This window comes from Rutidosis leptorrhynchoides, chromosome 11, assembly GCF_046630445.1.
Source record: "Rutidosis leptorrhynchoides isolate AG116_Rl617_1_P2 chromosome 11, CSIRO_AGI_Rlap_v1, whole genome shotgun sequence".
NCBI lineage: Eukaryota > Viridiplantae > Streptophyta > Magnoliopsida > Asterales > Asteraceae > Rutidosis > Rutidosis leptorrhynchoides.
The window spans coordinates 175,106,208-175,129,348 of NC_092343.1; the positions used below are offsets into that span (position 1 = coordinate 175,106,208).

Genomic DNA, 23,141 nt, shown 5'->3' on the forward strand with positions numbered 1-23,141 from the left:
GACTTGGTGTCATCATCAAAACAAAGTGGTTAACATTTGAATATTAATATTAGATCACTAACCAACAAATTGGTAAATATATTTGGAGTGCAATTAAATGGATCGGTGCGTACTTCATTTGGAAAAACCGAAACAACAAAACATTCCGTGACAAATCATGGAATGCCCCGGTTGCTCTCAATGAAATACAAACTGTTTCGTTTGATTGGATTGCTAGTAGATTGAAAGGAAGAAATCTTGATTGGCTAATGTGGATGTCGAACCCGAATGTGTATCTCAATTAATCGCTTTGTAATCGTGTCTTGTATGCTCGTGTATTATGTTCTAGTTATAGACTTGTAGTGGTCATGATCATTGCCTATAAGTTGTGTAATTGGGATCCATCCATAATGGATCTCTATGACCTTTTGTTGCTATATTAATATCATTTGCTTGCCTTTCAAAAAAAATTATTTTTCTAATGATTAACTAATGCGTTAAGTATGATTAAGAAATGATATTATACCAATATTAATGCTATTTTTTTGATATTAAATGATCATATGACTTTTGGGTGATGTTTTATCCATTGCAGATGTTCTTAGTGTAAGTAACTTTTCCGGTAAAAACAACCTAATGACTCAAAAGAGTCTAAGTTATTGCCTCTATTGCTTTTTTGCTTCAAGAAAATAATAATAGTGAATGCTTTAGTTACTTTATTAATCTTATTTACAAAAGCTGGAATCACAATTTTAAAATAATTATTAAGATCAAATAAAAATTATTATTCCGTATCGGTGAAAATAAAGTGATAAAACATGGATGATCCTATAAAGTAATATAAAGAACAGCATGTTAAAGTTTATTGCGTGATTTACAAGCATTATCCATAAATTGCATATGTGTTTTTTCTCAATAAAAGAGTTGCTTGTTGGTGTTCAGCCAAAGTTATGGTTAAAGAAAAAAATAAACATTTGGCCCATTTGATTCTTTAATACGTTTGGTCTATTTGGGCTTTTCTTTTTTGACATTTTAGCAAGGGTTAACATTCTCTTTTTATCAACCTTAACACATTCTTTACTTATTTATCACTTGATTCTATTTGGGTCATCATCCTTTCGCTAAACTCATTTCTTGACTTTCTATTTTTCGTATGATTAAAGAAGATTGCTTTACCACTTTTAATGCACACATAATTTTGCATTGCATATACAGGGAAATATCTAATATGTTGCCATATCTTTATAACTAAATATAAAGATATTTAGTTATACAATATAACTCGTACGGGTTAATTGAAGAAAAAATGTTGAATGTTTGAATGATATGTTTTAAATGACAAATGTTATTAAACCAACATATGAATCTTATATAAAGGTGGTTTATGATAATATAATGAGTTTGTAATTGAACAACTATCTGAAATTTTTTTAACAAACCTTGCCAGTTATAGATATGCAAACGACTAATTATACTTCATTCATAAGTTTGACAACGAATATATATATATATATATATATATATATATATATATATATATATATATATATATATATATATATATATATATATATATATATATATATATATATATATAGGGGCAGGATCAATGGGGAAGTAACCAATCGGGGGGAAGCGGGGGGAAGCAAAAAAAAAAAAAAATTTCGTTTTTTTTGAAATTTTTTTTTCCGGCATCAAGATCACACGAAAATATGAAGAGACACTTCGTGATGAATGTTATTATTTATGCGGGAAAACGATCGACAAAAATAACATTCAAGATAATATTGTTCGTGAAGAATATGAAGGTTTTTTTTTTTCATGTTTTGTAAAGTAAAATTTAGCCCGATTTAGAGTTTAGGGTTTAGGGTTTGGTGTTTTGGGTTTATTCCATAAACCCAAAACACCAAACCCTAAACCCTAAACCCTAAACTCTAGACCGTTCGTGTTAAAAACTCAATCTAAATCCTAAATCTAAACCCTAAATCTAAACCCTAAACCCTAAATTTCTAAACCCTAATATCTAAACCCTATAAACCCTAATATCTAAACCCTAATATCTAAACCCCAATAGCTAAAACCTCAAAATACGCTCGAAAAACACGATAATTGTTATATATTACTTCCTCGAGCGTTTTCCCGCCAAAATAAAAACATTTATCACAAAGTGTCTCTACTAAATGTTCATATTTTCATCTCATCTATAATGTTCGTGAATAAAGTTTTTTCAAAAAACGAAAAAAAAAATTTTTTGCTTCCCCTCGAATGGTTACTTCCCTCTTGATCCTACCACTATATATATATATATATATATATATATATATATATATATATATATATATATATATATATATATATATATATATATATATATATATCAAACGGGAATCACAAAAAGGGTGAAACTGTGAGAATTTTTTAATTTCATTATTTTTATGCATTTAAATACAGTAAATTACATTAATTTGTTAATTAATGTTCATATCATTAACAAACATATGTTCATTACTACAAATTACGTGTTAAGTTGTTAATTATATGAATTTGTCCATATGTTCACAAACAAATATGCACATGTGAACCGAGAGCAAACACCTTTTTGTTTTCATGTGGTCGAGTTAAATAAAGCAAACCGAGAGCAAACACCACAATTGTAATTCATATTATTCTATTATCACACGTAAACCGAGAGCAAACACCTTTTTGTTTTCTCTTTTGCAAATCTTGAATACGGAGTATTATCATTTTAATTAATCAATGGATGATTAATTTGTTACTTGGGTTTGGACTAGCATCCATTGACATTGTTTGAAGTGTAGTGTGGACTATCCAAAGAGACGGTCATACTTTTGATCGTAGGTTTCTCTCCGTTCGTCAGTTTCTTCAAGAAAGGTATATCGTTAACTCATATTATGATTTAATATTCATGACAATTATTATGGTGTAACTGGATCTTTGGGATCGTTAATCATGTGCATGTTTTATTAAATTTAAATATATTAATATTTAATTTTGTAAATGGTTTATAAAATAATAATTGATGATTATTTTAACTACCGCTGCGTTAATCTGATTTAAAGGTACACACGGTTTTTCATCAGTGGTATCCGAGCCGCTTTTACACCATCTTAATTGTCGCGTGATTTTTTTTAGATTTAGCTTTGTGGCGAATTGGTAAGAGTCAAAATCTTTATGATTTTGAAAGTCAACTTTGTTGATTACCTCATGACGCACGAATAAGATCTAAAAAAAAATCACTGTTATAAATTTTGAATTTATTTATTATGGATTGAATAATTGTTATTTATTTCATTCCATGGTTGTACACATGCATTGTAACCATAGACAAGCCATATGTAGGTTTTAATAATGTAGTTATTAAAATTATGATTGCACACATAGCCCATAATGCCCCGACCTATGTATGATTGTTGTGATTGTTGATTATGGCAATATTAAGTCATATTGATTATTTATTTTTTATAAGAAAGGCCATTTTGAAGCCAAAGTTGTATTATATTTATTTTTCATTTTCATAGTATTGTACTTAAGTTTATTCTAAATTGTAAAAGTATTAGATTAGTTGTATTTTTCAATTTTAAATAAATGTAATAAGATGAAAATTAAAGATAAAGATGCAACGTGGAGTTTGACTTAGAAGATGGCGAGCATGTCAATTTGACAACGATGACGTTTGTCAAGTTTTCACTTGATTCTTGAATTAAGTGGGAGCTACGATATTACCCTTCGTTTGACCTCTTGATCTCATGTCGGCTCATGGGATCAAGCATATGATTTTTGGGCTAGGCTATGTATGTGTTAATGGTGTATCCTATCGTATACACGCATAAAAGGCATAATGGCTGCATAAAAGTAGCATCAGGAAGGCTGGAAATAATAGTTTTGTGGAATTATCTGTCCAGCGTTCTCCGCTGTACATGCTGCTCCGTCATGCGTAAGCCCTGAAGGCCGCCTAGCGTGTAAGCCCTGGCCGGAGAACGCCACTTTCAGCATAAATTTCGGATCACAAGTAACAGAACGTATCATCATCTGACACGTGTCCCCGAACAATCCGGTGGGTCTGACACTATAAATAGACCTCTTGGGTCGTCATTTTACACAGTTCAGACATTCTGACAAATTTGAGAGCAGAGACTTCAACTCTCTCTCTCTAGCACTTTCTCTCACTAGAAGTTATCCGGCTAGCAATTCTACACTCTACGGATGACAGATTGATTAAGCCACCCCACAAGTTTCTATACTTGTGAACCGGGTCTGCAGGGATTATTTCCCAAGAGCAAACATCAATCGGCAACACACGCCCACTTAAAGCTAGATTACTTCTAGTATTGTGTTGACACACTAAGCCTTACCTCATAAGGAAATAGGTGTTAACAATGACGCCATCCACTAATGCAAAGAACACGCGAAACGGAAAAGGAACGAAAACAACTGAAGCTCCATTCATAAATGTACTTGAAGCAGTCAATAATCCATTAACTGAAGATATGATAACTGTTGAAGATTTACCTGTTCCGCCACCAGACGGTACGATTGAAGAAACAGTTGCTGAAACTGCAGAAAGGCTTAAGCGTTTGGCAACTAATTCAGAGAAAAGGTCAGTAATCGAAGAGATAACAACCAAAAGTGCAGAAAGGCTTCCAAATCTTGTTACAAATCCAAAGAGGCGACCATTGATGCAACCACGGCGATGTCCATCATTTATACCTTTTCGACGGATGGCGGATGGCAAAGACAAGCAAATCATGAAAAGTCAATCTATATCAAAGTACAGGTTATCCAGACTACTTGACAAGCTAGGCAGTCTTATTGATGACTCTGAGGATGATAATGACTTGAGTTATAATGATTCTGATGATGAGATTGATGACAAAGATGAGTTCATGTCTGAGAAGCAGACAGTGTTGCTTTTAAATGACATCCTTAAGTAGACAGCTCCGGCAAAATATAAGCAACGCTTAGCGCAGCCCGCCTTCTGTGCTGTGGCTGTGGATAATTTTTTCGCTTTAATCACTAGAGAACAAGCTACAAAACCACCAGCTATGGCAGAATCCGCTCAATGTTTTATTGATCGAATTGCTAACTATCAGTTGCCTAGAAATCTTGGCATACCGGCAATTGGAGTTTATGATGGTACAACAGATCCTGAGGATTTCCTCACTATGTTTGAAGGTGCAATGAGGTTGCAGCATTGGGATGACGAGGAAGCTTGTCATATGTTTCCAATGGTGCTGCAGAAAATGGCAAGGGAATGGTTTGCTAGCTTGCCGCCAAGAAGCATCACAAGTTATTTGGACCTCCGTGCAAAGTTTGTTATGCAGTATCAAAATCTTCGAAGCTGTACTTTGACACATCTTGATGCACATGAGATCACAATGCATCACAATGAGTCCTTGAGTAATTTTATGAAGCGATGCACACTTGAAGCACAGAAGATACCTGATTGTCCAGAATCTCAGCTAGTATTTGGTTTCATTTTCTGTTTGGATCAACGACGGTTTAGTGCACTTGTCCATGCATTAAGGTATGACTTGCCAAAAACTCTGCATCAGGCGTTGGAAGTTGCACAGAAGCATGTTCGAGCCGGTGAGCGGGGGATGAACAAGTTTGATGGCAGCAGTAGCAGCAAGCAGCACAATGGAGGGCGGTACTTTGATCGAAGTCAGAGAAGGAATGACAATTCTAATGGTGGATGGAGAGGCAATAATCATCCCAATGATTTTCGTCACAACAGAAGGCCAATAGAGAGACATCCGTTGATAATGGCGCTGACTAAAAATCCAAAAGAGATTCTTTTCACTGAGCCAATCCGGACTACTTTCAATCCTCCAGCACCCATGGAGGAAAGAGAGGGTCCAAAAAGTGAACTATGGTGTGACTTTTATGAGGCATGGGGTCATGATACAGATAATTGAAAATCTCTGATGAGAGAAATCATCGCAAAGATCAAAGCAGGAGAATTAAACCACTTGTTGCCAGGAAAACAATATAGGAGAAATGATCCTCGCAGGAAATTTGGATGGCAGAAGAATGATGGTGGAAGAGGTCGTCGAGGTGATAACAGAAGAAGGGAAGAGCATGCCAGAAGAGATAACAGAAACCAGTACGGAGATCGGATCACGGAGCGTGAGCCAACTCCAGACGTAGTAATCAAAATGGTATGGTTGAATGGAAGTCACTATGAGGACGGTGAGCAGTCGGATAACAATGTTGATAGCTGGAGATATGCCCCAATCATTTTTCAACCAATTCAAAATTGGGCCTTGTCCGTTCAGCCAGTGGTCATTTCAGCAGAAATTACAAACAAGTTCATCAGCCATATCTACACAGATACAGGCAGTGAGGCTGACATCATTTATTGGCATTGTTTCAAGGCTTTTCCAAGGCATGTGCAGGTTAGAGCTAGGTGGACGAGGTTGAAGATTTCAGGGCTAACAGGAGCGCCAGTGAATGCAATGGGGCGAGTTCGTTTGGAGGTCGTTTTGGGAACATTTCCACTATTGAGAACTGAAACAATCGATTTCACTATTCTGGATGGAAACTCTCGATTTAATGTCCTTTTTGGACGGGCAGCGTTAGCTAAATTTGGAGCGATAACATCAACGGCTCATGCAGAGATCAGATTCCCAACTCTGAACGGAGTAGCCGCCATACACTCACAGTATGTCGCACCAACAAGAGAACGATCCACATTTGCAAACTTACTAGAAGGCAATATGAATCAGAGGAGGCGTAGTCGGTTGTTCAGGGAGGATGAGGTTCAGAAGTTCTTTATACCATAATCAAGTGTTCAGGCCGGACAGCGCTAGGCGCTTGGCGTTTGAAGAAACAAATTCCAGCATTTTATCAAGAACAAAATTTATCATTTCAATAAGAGCAGTTTGTTAGCATTTCTGAAGAACAAAATTTATCAATATACTATAGACCATTGTGGTCATCTTTACAGTGCCTATGTTTTCAATTGCATACACTAAACGTTCATGATGTACTAATTAGGCTTGATCCACCTAAATTTGTCATCAATTGTTTATGTATTGCACAGTACTGATCAATAAAATTTTATATTTTTCTTATGCAAAGTGCTGCCTGTGACAAATGTAAAACATTGCATTTATATCCTGCCCACAAAAGGAGAGTATTTTTATACCTCCGATGGCGGAAGCTCTTGTGCCGGCCAGCAAAGGCACAAGGGATCGGCTAGAAAACGTTAAAGTTTTACTAGAACGCACCGAGGCAAAATACAAAAATCAGATACTTGTCATGACAAACATTATAAAAACTTACTTCACAGAACGAAAGAAGTTTATATTTTATATGAAGGCCAAAATGTTTCACAATTCTTCCTCATATATTTTATGACGGAAGGCGTATGACGGACAAGTTATTAATACATAACTAATTTTCAAAAATACTTCATAAAAATTCCTCATAACTTTTATGGCGGAAAGCATATAAACACTTCAAATATCCTATTAATTGTTTGAAGGCATAATGTTTGTAAAGTGAAATTTCAATTTTACATGTGTTATTCATTCAGCAGAAGTTAACAATGCAAGTCAACTACATACGAATTACCTCAAACACTTTTCAAAACGCCTTGATTAGACACACAATATGCAACTATACATCATAAGTTTCTCATATACTTCGTATATAACAGATTTGTTTGAAGCAATAAACATCACAATATTTGGAGTAAGCATGCACACAAAAATAGTAGCAGTAATAGCATATATTTAATTCAATCAAAGACAGCAAAAATTTATTACAATTATTGTTCATCAATAAATACAAAGTTTATGCAAACTCCACACCAAGAACATCCTGAGCAGACGAATCTTCTCTGCTGCATACTTCATCATACACGTCTATCTTCAGGTTAACCAACTTGTCCTTTGCTTCATTGACCTTCTCCAGAGTTCCAGGAAGCATCAGATTAGCAATAGCAACAGGAAGAGTTTGGTTTGGAGCTAGGCGTTTGGTAATTTTGTTGGTAACATCAGAAATGAAGTGGGTGCGAATAGCTTCAACATAATCATTGTAGGGATTTCCCACAAGATTGGATCCAAGCACCTTCGCTATCACACCTGGTATCCCCTTCTTAAGCTCAGCAAAGTTACTCTCACCCTTCTCCGCCCTCCGGAGAAGATCAGCAGATTTCTCCCTCTCCGCACTCAACTCCTTCTCTAGCTCACTCACTTTCACCTGCTCCTCCTCAAACTTTTTCTTTTCAGTATCCACCAACCTATCCTTCTCCTCTTGCAGAGCAACAGCGGCATCCTGAGCACTTTTTATCTCAGCTTCTCTAGCCTTCAATGTATTCTAAGCATCAGTCAAGGCACGTTCAGCATCAATTGCTCTTTTGCGAGCATTTACACCTTGAGTAATCTCAGTACGGGCCACGGCAAGTATGGACTCCTGTTGCTTCTGCAGTTGCAGCACAAAATCTAGATGGTTAGTCAGCAATACATGAGCTGCAGCAGTTGATTCCCTGAGCTGCTCAGAGCGGAGAGCGGTGAAATGGGGTTTTAGCTCAGGGATAGCATAACCCTGCAGAAGAAAATTTTTATGGTTAATTTCAAGCAACTTACATACATAAATTGCAAGCATATACATGCAGGAGGTTTTATCATTCATACCTGAAGAAGAGTTGAAAATTCTTTATCCTTAGTGGCAGGACTCCCAATAAATGCTTTCATCGTGCTAACATGAGCAGGAAGGGACGGCTCTTGAACATTGGATGAGGTGATAGTAGGGTTAGTGGTATTAGGCGAAGGAGAATGAAAGGAGGCGTCATCTTCCGGCCTCTCTTCATGGAATTCAGATTCCTCAAATCGAGCAAAAGTTTGGTCAGGAGTTCTCAGGGTTTTATCTCCTTCACTCTCAAGGTTCTCCTCCGACCTCTGCTCACCGCCTTCAGTAGCCTTTCCTTGGCTATCATCAGACTCTGTTAAAATCACTAACATAAACAAATTAGCATTATGAATAAATATAACAGTTATAAGCAAAGACATGTGCATTATCAAGAAAGAGTAGAATGGACATACTTCTTCCACGTTTCTGCTTTTGGCTCCCCTCAGTACTTTTTACCCTCTTGGAGCCTATGCACTTCTTCCTTGTCTTTTTGATTGGAGGAGGAGTGGGGTTTGTTTCGCCCGTGATGTCAACCGAGCCTGATGTCTGCTGCTCGGCAGTGGTGGTGTCATCTACTGTCCGTTCAGTGTCTGTCTGTTCAGACCCGGACTCACTGTCAGAAGTGCTAACAATGATTTCTTCACCCTTTTCAGCAGCAGCAGCATCAGCAGCAGCCTTAGCCTCAGCTGCAACCCTCTCTGCCTCTAGCTCTTCAGCAGTTTTAGCACGGTCAGTGATCTCCACTTCATACTCAAGATCGAGGAATAAAAGAGCAGAGCGAACCAACATCTCGGATTTGGCTGCAAAAATTAAACATGGACAGCAATATAAGTAAACATGGTAAACAATAGACAAGCATTTATATATATATATATATTAGGATGATCATATCACATCCTACCCTGATTCTTCTCATGGAGTACTGGCACAGAAGTGCTTGGCCATTCTTGACTCACTCTACACAGCACAAGAATCCCCTCATACTTCTCGTATGATCTGAGCGGAACGCGGAGCTCTTTCAAACTATTTACTATCCGCTGCTCTGCGGCAGAAATCTTAACACCCTTTCCTACACCAGCATCAATAGCACCCCATTTCCGGACAACGGAATGCTCCTATGGAATAACAGTCTCATCAACAAAGAAAAACGGACTCTTCCAGTCTTTCAAGTTTGATACTCTATTTGTACCAACAAAATGCGTATTTCGTTTACTATCAATAGTAAGCCAGCAGTCGCTAATTGTACGAACTCTAAACAAAGAGATAAATACTTTAATGTGAGGCTTAATATTGTTAGCATTACAGTACATTTCAAAAAGGATAATTTTTTGAAGGCCATGGGGGTGCATTTGGCTAAGGCAGGCCTTATAATATCTAAGAAGGCGAAGAAGAAAGTTAGTAAGGGGAACACAGAGGTTACCGTGAGTAAGTTGTAAGGCATATAAAGTAATTTTTCCATCAGGAGGATGGTTGGCAGTTTGTGTGTTGGTAGGAAGAACAGGGTTGTGATTAAGATGGCGAAAGGCAATCTTCAAACCGTCTAAGTATTCTCATGTTAGTGATGAAGCCATTGTGCTAACTTCTGGAATGTCAACAGCATTTGAAGAAGAAGGCTCTGTGTGTTCTTGGCCAGTACTCGGTGTAGAAGCCATGACAATAAAGTTTAAAAGTATCAACAACTAAGAAATAACAAGAAAGATAGGGTATAACTGACCTTGAAAGATGGTAAACCTTAAAGAGTTGAAGGTTGAAGAAAGCGATGAAGATTTGGGAAGAAATGTGCTTTTTAGATCTTGACAAAGGTAAAAAAGTGAAGGTAAAAGGGTTATGACGGTTTATATAGGAGCTCATTGATGCATTTTTTATGGATACGATTGTGACACGTGTACAGGCAAGTTTAAACGTGGGGTACGAAATGACACTTTTTACAGCTGGAGGCGCGTGGAGAATCTCAACCATTTAAAGTTAATCATCACAGCATCAGTAAAATTCGTCTGCATTTAATGCCTGTAATATTTCCCCTGATGTAAATGGGCAATGAAAAGGCTTGTTTCGGAAGAGTTATCAAAATTTTAACAACTTAATCATTTTTCAAACGCTTAAGTCATTAAATTAGGGAGACTTAATGGTGTATCCTATCGTATACACGCATAAAAGGCATAATGGTTTCATAAAAGTAGAATCAGGAAGGCTGTAAATAATAGTTTTGTGGAATTATCTGTCCAGCGTTCTCCGCTGTATAGGCTGCTCTGTCATGCGTAAGCCCTGAAGGCCGCCTAGCGTGTAAGCCCTGGCCGGAGAACGCCACTTTCAGCATAAATTTCGGATCACAAGTAACAGAACGTATCATCATCTGACACGTGTCCCCTGATCATATACATACTTATGTATATATATTTTTAGTGCGGAATGCCTTTTAGAGGTGAACGCACAAGACAACAGAACCGCATTATTTATGCGATAGGATTGCACAGAAAATTAAAGAGTGCGAAGGTTTCTCGCAGTATTTATGCGGAATGCCTAAAGTGCCCGCACAACTTACTTCCACGTAGCTCCTGGACCTATAAATAGGGAGCTTGGCCTCTCATTTTAGGTTGTTGATTCTGGAAGGGCTGCCCTAGCCATATTGATTTTTCTCGTGACTTTGCCCGAGATTAAATCATTATTTGGTTAAGGTAATTTACGAAGACCGGGACATGGTTGTTGATCATTTAGCACTTAACGAAATATGACAATAAGGTCCCAAAACCATAATCGACATCCATTATACTCCCTCATTGCACTCAATCCTTGATTAACCGTAATTGGATAATCCAGGATTGATCAATTGGCTCCATCCGTGGGACACGAATAGAATTAAAATGAGAAATTCACGTTCGTTTTAATCGAAGCTATTCAACTCATTTTTTAATTCTAATCATGTTGTTTTCTGTCTTATATTGCAGGAATAAGTAATTTGTGCAACAGCAGTTGCAAGCAAAGCGAAATGGTGAAGCAACAAAAGTTTTTGTTTACTAAGAAAGTTGTAAATGAGAATTTGAAAGTGCGTAAAGCGCACAAAGCTTGTGTAAGCGAAAGCTCGCCAACAAAACTGAACAAAGAACAAGATGCGAGAATAATAAGCACAATACATAAGAAAAAAGGATTTAAAAAGCGAAAAGCAATAGAAATGTTTGAAAAATGGCAATTCGCGCCCATTACATTTCCATTTGAGCAAAGTCGTGAAATGGATGACATGCCGTTGGTCATATCGTGTAAAATTGTGAATACAGGGATCACAATTATGAAAATTCATGTTGATACTGGCAGTAGTATTGATTTGATATACGAGCAATGTTTTCGCCAATTGCCAGAATGCATCAAGGTGGAACTACAACCGACTGCGATATCCTTATCTGGTTTCGCGGGTGAATCAGCTTGGCCTATGGGGCAATTATCCTTAGAAATTGAATTGTGTGATGAAACAGAGGAAAAATTGACAAGGCAAGCGCGGTTAGAATTTTATGTTATATGCGCTGCTTCGCGTTATAACATGTTATTGGGAAGATCTGCATTGCGGGAGCTTGGAATAGTGCCATCTACAATACATGGAATGGTCAAATTCACTACCTGCAAGGGTGTGGCAACGATAAATTCTATGGCTATGCCATCGATTTGTGCTGCTATAAGCACGAAAGACGGAATTGTTCCGCATAAAATTGAAGATGATAATATGGTTGTTATAAATCCTAAATATGTCGATCAAAAAATTAAAAATTGGGACCAAGTTGAATGCAGAAATAAGAAATAAGATTGTGCAGTTGCTGGTCGCGTATATGGATGTATTTGCGTGGAGTGAGCAAGATTTGACCGGAGTTCCGCGTAATGTTGCAGAGCATAGATTAAATGCTAATCCTGCGTTAAAACCTATTGTACAAAAGCGCAGAGGAATGGCTCTAGACCGCATGAAGTGGTTGTCTGCGGAAGTTGCTAAATTGGTCAATGCGGGAATATTGCGCGAAGTAAAATATCAAACATGGGTGGCAAATCCTATTTTGGTAAAAAAGCCAGATGGTTCGTGGAGGATGTGTATAGATTTCAAGGACATAAATAAAGCTTGTCCGAAAGACAACTATCCACTTCCTGAAATTGATCTTAAAGTAGAATCTTTGCATGATTATCCCTACAAATGCTTTTTGGATGCCGCAAAAGGATACCATCAAATACCAATGGCGGTGGAAGATGAAGATAAAACCGCATTCCATACTGGAAAAGGCATTTATTGTTACGTCAAAATGCCTTTTGGGTTGAAGAATGCGGGAGCCACTTATCAGCGGTTAATTGATAAAGCATTGAAAGTCAGATAGGCCACAATCTGGAAGCTTATGTTGACGACCTTGTTATAAAAAGTAAAACGCAAGAAAGTATTTTGGTGGATATGCAAGAAACATTTGAAAGTTTGCGGAAAATAAACATGAAGTTGAATCCGTCTAAGTGCAGTTTCGGAGAAAAGGAAGGCAAGTTTCTGGGATACTATGTCACTGAGCAGGGCATACAAGCAAATCCTAAGAAAATTGCCGCAATCGAAAACATGACCGCGCCTAAAACCGTTAAAGAAGTGCAAAGTTTAACTGGAAAAATCGCGGCTTTAACCAGATTTCTTTCGAAGGCCGCGGAACGACAGTTGCATTTCTTTCGCACTCTTAAAGGATGTTTAAAGCAGAAGAACTTTGTATGGACAGAAGAGGCTGATAAGGCATTTCAAGAAATGAAGCAATTGCTTGCTGCATTACCTACATTGATTGCTCCTGTTGATGGTGAAATATTATATCTTTACATTTCGATCGCGAATGAAGCATTTGGCTCAGTACTTATCGCGGAAAGGAACAAAGTTCAAAAGCCATTCTATTTTGTTAGCAAGGCGCTTGCGGGAAGTGAAATAAATTATGCGCCGATATAGAAATTTATTTACGCGTTAGTTTTAACTTCACGGCGATTGTGCAGATACTTTCAAGGTCATCCAATACATGTTTTAACTGATTTGCCAGTTAAAAATGTGATGAACAAACCTGCGGTATCCGGAAGACTTACCCAATGGGCGATTGAGCTTGGAGCATTTGAAATATCATATATACCGCGTACATCTGTAAAGGGGCAAGTTTTGGCAGATTACCTCGCAGAAATGACGGGTGATTTAGAGGTGATTCATGAAAGAGCGCAATTAACGCCACCTTCGCATGAGATCTGGGATTTATATACAGACGATGCCTCATGTATTGAAGGGGCATGTACGGGGCTAGTGTTGACAAATTCAACTGGCGAAGAGCACACGTACGCACTGCGCTTTAATTTTGATGTAACAAACAATGAGGCTGAATATGAAGCATTGCTTGCGGGATTGAATTTGGCACGTAAGATGAATATAACGCAGCTGCGCGCATATGTTGATTCACAACTGGTGGCAAATTAATTCAATGGCTCTTTTGAAGCACATGAGTTGTCCATGCAGAAGTATTTGAAATTGTTAAAGGAATCTGCAGAGGAGTTTGAGTTCTTTGAATTATCACAAGTGTCGAGAAGTCAAAATAAAAAAGCAGATGCATTAAGCAAACTTGCTGCATTAGCGTTTTCCCATTTTCAAAAACAGGTGTGGGTGGAAGAACTTCCTAATAAGTCCATTGATGGAAATTTATTTGTTGCGGTTGTAGAAGAAGTTGAACCAAATTGGATGGATCCTATTGTCAATTATCTGCGAAATAGTGCATTGCCAGAAGATAAAAAGGAGGCTCGTTTGGTACGTGAAAGAGCACCCATGTATGTACTTGAAAATAATATGTTATATCGTAAATCATATTTGGGACCATTATTGCGGTGTGTGAGACCCACGAAGCTGTAACCATAGTTGAAGAGGTGCATAGTGGATCTTGTGCTCTTCACTCATGATATAAAACTATTGCTGGCAAGATAATGCGCATGGGCTATTTCTGGCCTACTCTATATCGTGATGTTGCGCAAATTGTTAAGCGATGTAAAAGCTGTCAAAGACATGCACCGTAGAATCGCAAACCAAGACATGATATGATTCCAATTGATTCACCGTGGCCATTTTATAAATGGGCCATCGATATTGTGGGACCCTTTCCACCAGGTGCAGGAAATGTAAAGTTCCTGATTGTAGCTATTGATTATTTCACTAAATGGGTGGAGGCAAAGGCCGTACGCACAATTACTGGAGTGCAGGTGCGGAATTTTGTATGGGAATACATTGTATGTAGATTTGGTATTCCGCGGGAACTTGTAAGTGATAATGGAGCGCAAATTGCAAAAGATCCATTTTTAAGTTGGTGTGCGGAACTAAATATAATTCAAAGATTCACATCTGTGGTGAAATGTCCCGTTCTTATTGATTAAAAACGTTCCATATTAATTGATTTCGTTGCGAGGTTTTGACCTCTATATGAGACGTTTTTCAAAGACTGCATTCATTCTAAAATAAACCATAACCTTTATTTCATCAATAAAGGTTTAAAAAGCTTTACGTAGATTATCAAATAATGATAATCTAAAATATCCTGTTTACACACGACCATTACATAATGGTTTACAATACAAATATGTTACAACAAAATAAGTTTCTTGAATGCAGTTTTTACACAATATCATACAAGCATGGACTCCAAATCTCGTCCTTATTTAAGTATGCGACAGCGGAAGCTCTTAATAATCACCTGAGAATAAACATGCTTAAAACGTCAACAAAAATGTTGGTGAGTTATAGGTTTAACCTATATATATCAAATCATAATAATAGACCACAAGATTTCATATTTCAATACACATCCCATACATAGAGATAAAAATCATTCATATGGTGAACACCTGGTAACCGACATTAACAAGATGCATATATAAGAATATCCCCATCATTCCGGGACACCCTTCGGATATGATATAAATTTCGAAGTACTAAAGCATCCGGTACTTTGGATGGGGTTTGTTAGGCCCAATAGATCTATCTTTTGGATTCGCGTTAATTAGGGTGTCTGTTCCCTAATTCTTAGATTACCAGACTTAATAAAAAGGGGCATATTCGATTTCGATAATTCAACCATAGAATGTAGTTTCACGTACTTGTGTCTATTTTGTAAATCATTTATAAAACCTGCATGTATTCTCATCCCAAAAATATTAGATTTTAAAAGTGGGACTATAACTCACTTTCACAGATTTTTTTACTTCGTCGGGAAGTAAGACTTGGCCACTGGTTGATTCACGAACCTATAACAATATATACATATATATCAAAGTATGTTCAAAATATATTTACAACACTTTTAATATATTTTGATGTTTTAAGTTTATTAAGTCAGCTGTCCTCGTTAGTAACCTACAACTAGTTGTCCACAGTTAGATGTACAGAAATAAATTGATAAATATTATCTTGAATCAATCCACGACCCAGTGTATACGTATCTCAGTATTGATCACAACTCAAACTATATATATTTTGGAATCAACCTCAACCCTGTATAGCTAACTCCAACATTCACATATAGAGTGTCTATGGTTGTTCCGAAATATATATAGATGTGTCGACATGATAGGTCGAAACATTGTATACGTGTCTATGGTATCTCAAGATTACATAATATACAATACAAGTTGATTAAGTTATGGTTGGAATAGATTTGTTACCAATTTTCACGTAGCTAAAATGAGAAAAATTATCCAATCTTGTTTTACCCATAACTTCTTCATTTTAAATCCGTTTTGAGTGAATCAAATTGCTATGGTTTCATATTGAACTCTATTTTATGAATCTAAACAGAAAAAGTATAGGTTTATAGTCGTAAAAATAAGTTACAAGTCGTTTTTGTAAAGGTAGTCATTTCAGTCGAAAGAACGACGTCTAGATGACCATTTTAGAAAACATAGTTCCACTTTGAGTTTAACCATAATTTTTGGATATAGTTTCATGTTCATAATAAAACTCATTTTCTCAGAATAACAACTTTTAAATCAAAGTTTATCATAGTTTTTAATTAACTAACCCAAAACAGCCCGCGGTGTTACTACGACGGCGTAAATCCGGTTTTACGGTGTTTTTCGTGTTTCCATGTTTTAAATCATTAAGTTAGCATATCATATAGATATAGAACATGTGTTTAGTTGATTTTAAAAGTCAAGTTAGAAGGATTAACTTTTGTTTGCGAACAAGTTTAGAATTAACTAAACTATGTTCTAGTGATTACAAGTTTAAACCTTCGAATAAGATAGCTTTATATGTATGAATCGAATGATGTTATGAACATCATTACTACCTTAAGTTCCTTGGATAAACCTACTGGAAAAGAGAAAAATGGATCTAGCTTCAACGGATCCTTGGATGGCTCAAAGTTCTTGAAGCAGAATCATGACACGAAAACAAGTTCAAGTAAGATCATCACTTGAAATAAGATTATTATAGTTAGAGAAATTGAACCAAAGTTTGAATATGATTATTACCTTGTATTAGAATGATAACCTACTGTAAGAAACAAAGATTTCTTGAGGTTGGATGATCACCTTACAAGATTGGAAGTGAGCTAGCAAACTTGAAAGTATTCTTGATTTTATGTAACTAGAACTTGTAGAATTTATGAAGAACACTTAGAACTTGAAGATAGAACTTGAGAGAGATCAATTATATGAAGAAAATTGAAGAATGAAAGTGTTTGTAGGTGTTTTTGGTCGTTGGTGTATGGATTAGATATAAAGGATATGTAATTTTGTTTTCATGTAAATAAGTCATGAATGATTACTCATATTTTTGTAATTTTATGAGATATTTCATGCTAGTTGCCAAATGATGGTTCCCACATGTGTTAGGTGACTCACATGGGCTGCTAAGAGCTGATCATTGGAGTGTATATACCAATAGTACATACATCTAAAAGCTGTGTATTGTACGAGTACGAATACGGGTGCATACGAGTAGAATTGTTGATGAAACTGAACGAGGATGTAATTGTAAGCATTTTTGTTAAGTATAAGTATTTTGATAAGTGTATTGAAGTCTTTCAAAAGTGTATAAATACATATTAAAACACTACATGTATATACATTTTAACTGAGTCGTTAAGTCATCGTTAGTCGTTACATGTAAGTGTTGTTTTGAAACCTTTAGGTTAACGATCTTGTTAAATGTTGTTAACCCAATGTTTATAATATCAAATGAGATTTTAAATTATTATATTATCATGATATTATCATGTATGAATATCTCTTATATATACATTAAATGTCTTTACAACGATAATCGTTACATATATGTCTCGTTTAAAAATCATTAAGTTAGTAGTCTTGTTTTTACATATGTAGTTCATTGTTAATATACTTAATGATATGTTTACTTATCATAGTATCATGTTAACTATATATATATCCATATATATGTCATCATATAGTTTTTACAAGTTTTAACGTTCGTGAATCACCGGTCAACTTGGGTGGTCAATTGTCTATATGAAACATATTTCAATTAATCAAGTCTTAACAAGTTTGATTGCTTAACATGTTGGAAATATTTAATCATGTAAATATCAATCTCAATTAATATATATAAACATGGAAAAGTTCGGGTCACTACATGTGGCACATCCGCAAGCAAATGGATTGTGCGAAGTCACTAACCGCGACATTGTTAGTGGTATTAAAAGACGTTTGAATGAAAAGTGGAATGGATGGGTTGATGAACTTTCAAATGTACTATGGGCTCATCGCACTACTTTCAAGAAAAGTACAGGCGAAACGCCTTTTAGCCTAGTATATGGTTCCAAAGCAATGATCCCCGCAGAAATCTTTGTTGAAACGCGCAGAGTTGCTAATTTTGATGAAAGTGCGAATGCGGAAAGCATTTGTGAAAATCTAAATTTCATTGAAGAACGCAGGCTTATGGCCGCAATACGTGAGGCAAATAATAAGCAGCAAATTGCTAAGTATTATAACAAGAAGGTGCGCACGTTAGCCTTTGATGTTGGAGAATGGGTTTTGCGTAATAATGAAGCAAGTCGTGCTGAGAAACACGGGAAGTTGGGACCCAATTGGGAGGGACCATACCAGATAGTGGGAATTAATGTAGCATGCTCTTATAAACTCCAAGACATTGAAGGGCGCAACATACCTAACACGTGGCATGCTACTTTGTTGAAACGATATTATATGTAGATAACAAAAGTATGCGACATTTTATGTGCATTCTAGTGATTCATGTTAATGTGTGTAGCAAAAAGTTTGTAATATTGTGTAAAATGAATAAAACTAAAGGTCTTTGTTCATCATAATGATTGTATGTCTATGCGTAATTTCAAAGTACAACGCGTTTAATACAACCATAAATGAAATCAAACAAGTGATGGAGAAGACAACTTGATGCTAAATGAAAACAATTTGACGTGTATGTGAAAGGAATTCAGTTTGTTAACTTTCTCCCAAAGTATTAGATCTAGCCATACTTGGATGCTTCGCAATAAACACAAATTTTTGCCTAAGGATCGTTTCGGCGGACTTAGAAGATTCATAATGTGCAGAATAGCACGTGCATATAGGTTGTTTCGCATAAAGTAGTTGTTTGTTATGTGCACAATAATAAACAATGAAATTGCAAAAGACAATGCTAGTAATTATGAATGGTAATCAAAGCGCTATATAAATAAAGGCAATTGCAATTAATAAATAAAATTTTATTATACGTTTCGCGGAAGATTTAGCAAATCATATCATTAAAATTCGCTTTGAAAGCGCTTACATAATGTGAAATCCTATTCCTGGGTAGTTAAGTCTAAACTAATGATGTCTTCGACGGGAGCATCCTTGTTTTGACATATAGCTTCTAATTTTGGAGTGGGGATAACGCGGATTCCTTCCCTCGCTAATGCGACCATCTCTTCTGCCTCTTCAATAGGGCAGATTAATTTCTCAATATACTCCGGCATTGGCTCCGGAAGAACAGCAATCTTGCTAACCTCTCGAAGAAATTTTACTCGCTCAAGTTGTTGTAGCGCAGTCACATAAGTATCAAATTTCTGCGAAACATCCGCAGAATCCATGATTTTTTGCCAAGTTCAGGCAAATGTTCGCGGAGTTTTGCAAAGCTTGATTCCACGGTTTCTTTTGCAGATAAGGCTGCGGATAATTCAGTTTGGGTTTACAAGAGTTTGTTTTTCATTGTATCATGCGCGACTTGAAGGTTGTCCATTTCAATTGCTTTTTCGGACAGTTGCTTTTTTAAATCATCCACGGAATTTTTTGTTGTTTGCAATTCCATGGTGATGGAAGAGAGTTGGGACTGTGTGATGGCATGTTTGGTTTGTTCTTTCTTCAAAACTTCAGAAAACTTCTCTTGTCGGGACATTGCATCATATGCAGATGCAATTGTCATATAGAAGTTTTGCGTGAAATAGTTGAATGAGTCGATGTATGAAAGTTTGCTAAGTTCAGAGCGTAGATCGTGGGGAAGGGCAAGCTTCATATGTTGCCTTTGGTCCAGTGCGGCTTCTGCAGAGGCGCATAGATAACCCTGCAGGCCATCTATTTTGATTGACTTTATTGCGCTGGGAGGAGTGCGCCAGATGTCTTCATATTTGGATAAGTCGAAAGTTGGCGGAGAACTAGCCTGTGTAGATGGTGGTGGAGTAACGGATGTCTCTGCTGCAACACGTATCAGGAATATATAAGAAGGAAGAAATGTTAAAATGATAGAACACTATAGGTGTTATTGGAAATAAAAATTATAGCATGTGATGATAAGCATTACCAGTCTCAGATGCAGGTGGAACAACTGAGCTAGACCGCGTAAATCTCTTCACGGATCCTGTAAGTGGAGAGGTAGCGGGTCGTTTGTTGGGAGTCCTTGTTGTTTGTTGAACGCTGGTGGTAGGAGATTTTTGTGCAGCCTTTGATGATGATTTTGACTAGGGGCTTTTAAGCCTCTCTGCGAGAAATGCTTTTGTGTCATCTTTCTTTTCGATTTCAGAAACCCTCATGGTGATGATGATGAGTAAATGTGAAAGTTGTTTGTGTGAATGAATCAATGTACCGGAGAGAGAAAGTATGATGGAAAAAATGATGATCAACTTCTATATATATGGAGGAACATGTAATTTCAATGGTATAATCCCTTAACGGCTATATGCGCAGATAAAAAAAAATTAGCAATACAACAATAGCCGTTATGGAAAAATAATAATACTTTTATGCCCCACTGTAGTACGTGCATAAGATGCGAAAATTACATAAGTGCTTGCACAAAAGGACAAACTATAACTTTTTCTTTTTTAAGAGTTTATTGTCTTACTTTTTCTGCGAAAATGTAACACAATAAACTGGGGGGACTTGATCATATACATACTTATGTATATATATTTTTAGTGCGGAATGCCTTTTAGAGGTGAACGCACAAGACAATAGAACCGCAGTATTTATGCGGTAGGATTGCGCAGAACATTAAAGAGTGCGAAGGTTTCTCGCAGTATTTATGCGGAATGCCTAAAGTGCCCGCACAACTTACTTCCGCGTAGCTTCTGGACCTATAAATAGGGAACTTGGCCTCTCATTTTAGGTTGTTGATTCTGGAAGGGTTGCCCTAGCCATATTGATTTTTCTCGTGACTTTGCCCGAGATTAAATCATTATTTGGTTAAGGTAATTTACGAAGACCGGGACATGGTTGTTGATCGTTTAGCACTTAACGAAATATGACAATAAGGTCCCAAAACCATAATCGACATCCATTATACCCCTCATTGCACTCAATCCTTGATTAACCGTAATTGGATAATCCAGGATTGATCATCCCCGAACAATCCGGTGGATCTGACACTATAAATAGACCCATTGGGTCGTCATTTTACACAGTTCAGACATTCTGAAAAATTTGAGAGCAGAGACTTCACCCCTCTCTCTAGCACTTTCTCTCACTAGAAGTCATCCGGCTAGCAATTCTACACTCTACGGACGACAGATTGATTAAGCCACCCCACAAGTTTCTATACTTGTGAACCGGGTCTGCAGGGATTATTTCCCAAGAGCAAACATCAATCGGCAACACACGCCCACCTAAAGCTAGATTACTTCTAGTATTGTGTTGATACACTAAGCCTTACCTCATAAGAAAATAGGTGTTAACATATGTGATGCCTGGTATGGTTGTGTTTTATTTTTACGCATTTATATTTAATTGTTTATTATAATGTATGCTAAATGTTTTTGATGAAAACATCAAATAAAACTAGTAACGAGTTTCAAAGGTTAAAATTGATGATTTTAAAAAGTTAAACTCTAACGAGTTTAAAGATAAATATTTTTTTGAAACTCAAATAATATATATGGGCGACATCTTTTAAAAATATTTTAAAATGATACACATTGTGTATTTGTTATTTTTTTATATAAAATAAAATAACAAACTAGACGCATAAATACGATCGACATATATAAAATTGGTTAAAACGATTTTTAACAAATAGTGTAGCGAATCTTGTGTGCATGCATTATTCGTTAACACAAACATTTTCAAAATACCCGTCAAATTTTAAGTCATGCCATCCAATGAGCTTGCAAACACTCCTCGTTATTTTTTGATTACGGTGAGACCTAATTGAATTATTGCCACGAGTTGGACTTTCAGTTACGAGTGAGACTAGGCTGAATTTCCACTGTTTCTAAATTGGATGACTTAATCGTATTCACAGTGAGACCTGAGTTCGAGGCAAGGATGGGACAAACATGCCAATAGATAATAGTGGTTTGTTATACTACACATATCTCAAGGTCCCATAAAGATCTAAGAGTTGCACATGTGATGCAATTGGTACTCGCTACCTACCAGTAGACTCTATAACTGCTAGCTGATCAACAGATGTAGTTATGGAACCTCTATGTGGATCTTAGGCTTTCGTAAATTAATTATTTTTAAATATATTAAAACTTGGGTAATTAATTTATTGAAGTATTATATCAAAAATACTAAAATTGAACCTTGTTCTTTTGTAGATGTCAAACAATCAAAACGTAAACCAAAACACCCTCCGTTCTTTGTTGGAGAAGGAGAAACTTAATGGTTCAAACTTCCTCGATTGGTATCGCAACCTGAGAATTGTTCTCAAATATGAATTAAAGTTGAACAAAATTGAAGAACCCTTACCCAATTCTCCTGCTGAGACAGCTACTGCTGCTCAAAAGAATGCTTATCAGAAGTTGTTTGATGAGCAAGAGAAGATAGCTTTAATCATGCTTGCTAGTATGACTTCTGACCTCCAAAAGGAAATGGAAGATCGTACAGCATATGATATGATGACTGAGCTGAAAAATATGTTTCAGAAATAGGCTAGTTAAGAGTTATATGAAACTTATAAGCTTCTTCAAACATGCAAAATGGAGGAGGGTCAATCAGTGAGCTCTCATTTCTTAAAAATGAAAAGCTACATTGATCGATTGGAAAAACTTGGAACTACCTTGCCGCCTAACTTGGTTGTGAACACGGTTTTGGTT

At 36.5% G+C, this 23,141-nt stretch overlaps 1 protein-coding gene across 1 annotated transcript; it reads left to right on the forward strand.

Moving 5' to 3' along the window:
- Positions 1 to 14,116: 14,116 nt before the first annotated feature.
- On the forward strand, positions 14,117 to 18,819 carry LOC139875260 (uncharacterized). The gene is made up of 3 exons (XM_071862603.1): positions 14,117 to 14,407; positions 14,671 to 14,853; positions 18,229 to 18,819. The coding sequence occupies exons 1-3, from the start codon at positions 14,117 to 14,119 to the stop codon at positions 18,817 to 18,819; spliced, it is 1,065 nt and encodes a 354-aa protein (XP_071718704.1).
- The last annotated feature ends 4,322 nt before the right edge of the window (positions 18,820 to 23,141 follow it).

Bases quoted from the DNA above. Each gene is read 5' to 3' on its own strand.
- LOC139875260 (XM_071862603.1), top strand. From the start codon at position 14,117: ATGCAGAAGTATTTGAAATTGTTAAAGGAATCTGCAGAGGAGTTTGAG. The intron at 14,408-14,670 runs GTACGTGAAAGA...CATGCACCGTAG, and splicing joins ATAAAAAGGAGGCTCGTTTG to AATCGCAAACCAAGACATGA. The intron at 14,854-18,228 runs GTGCGGAATTTT...AACATGGAAAAG, and splicing joins GCACAATTACTGGAGTGCAG to TTCGGGTCACTACATGTGGC.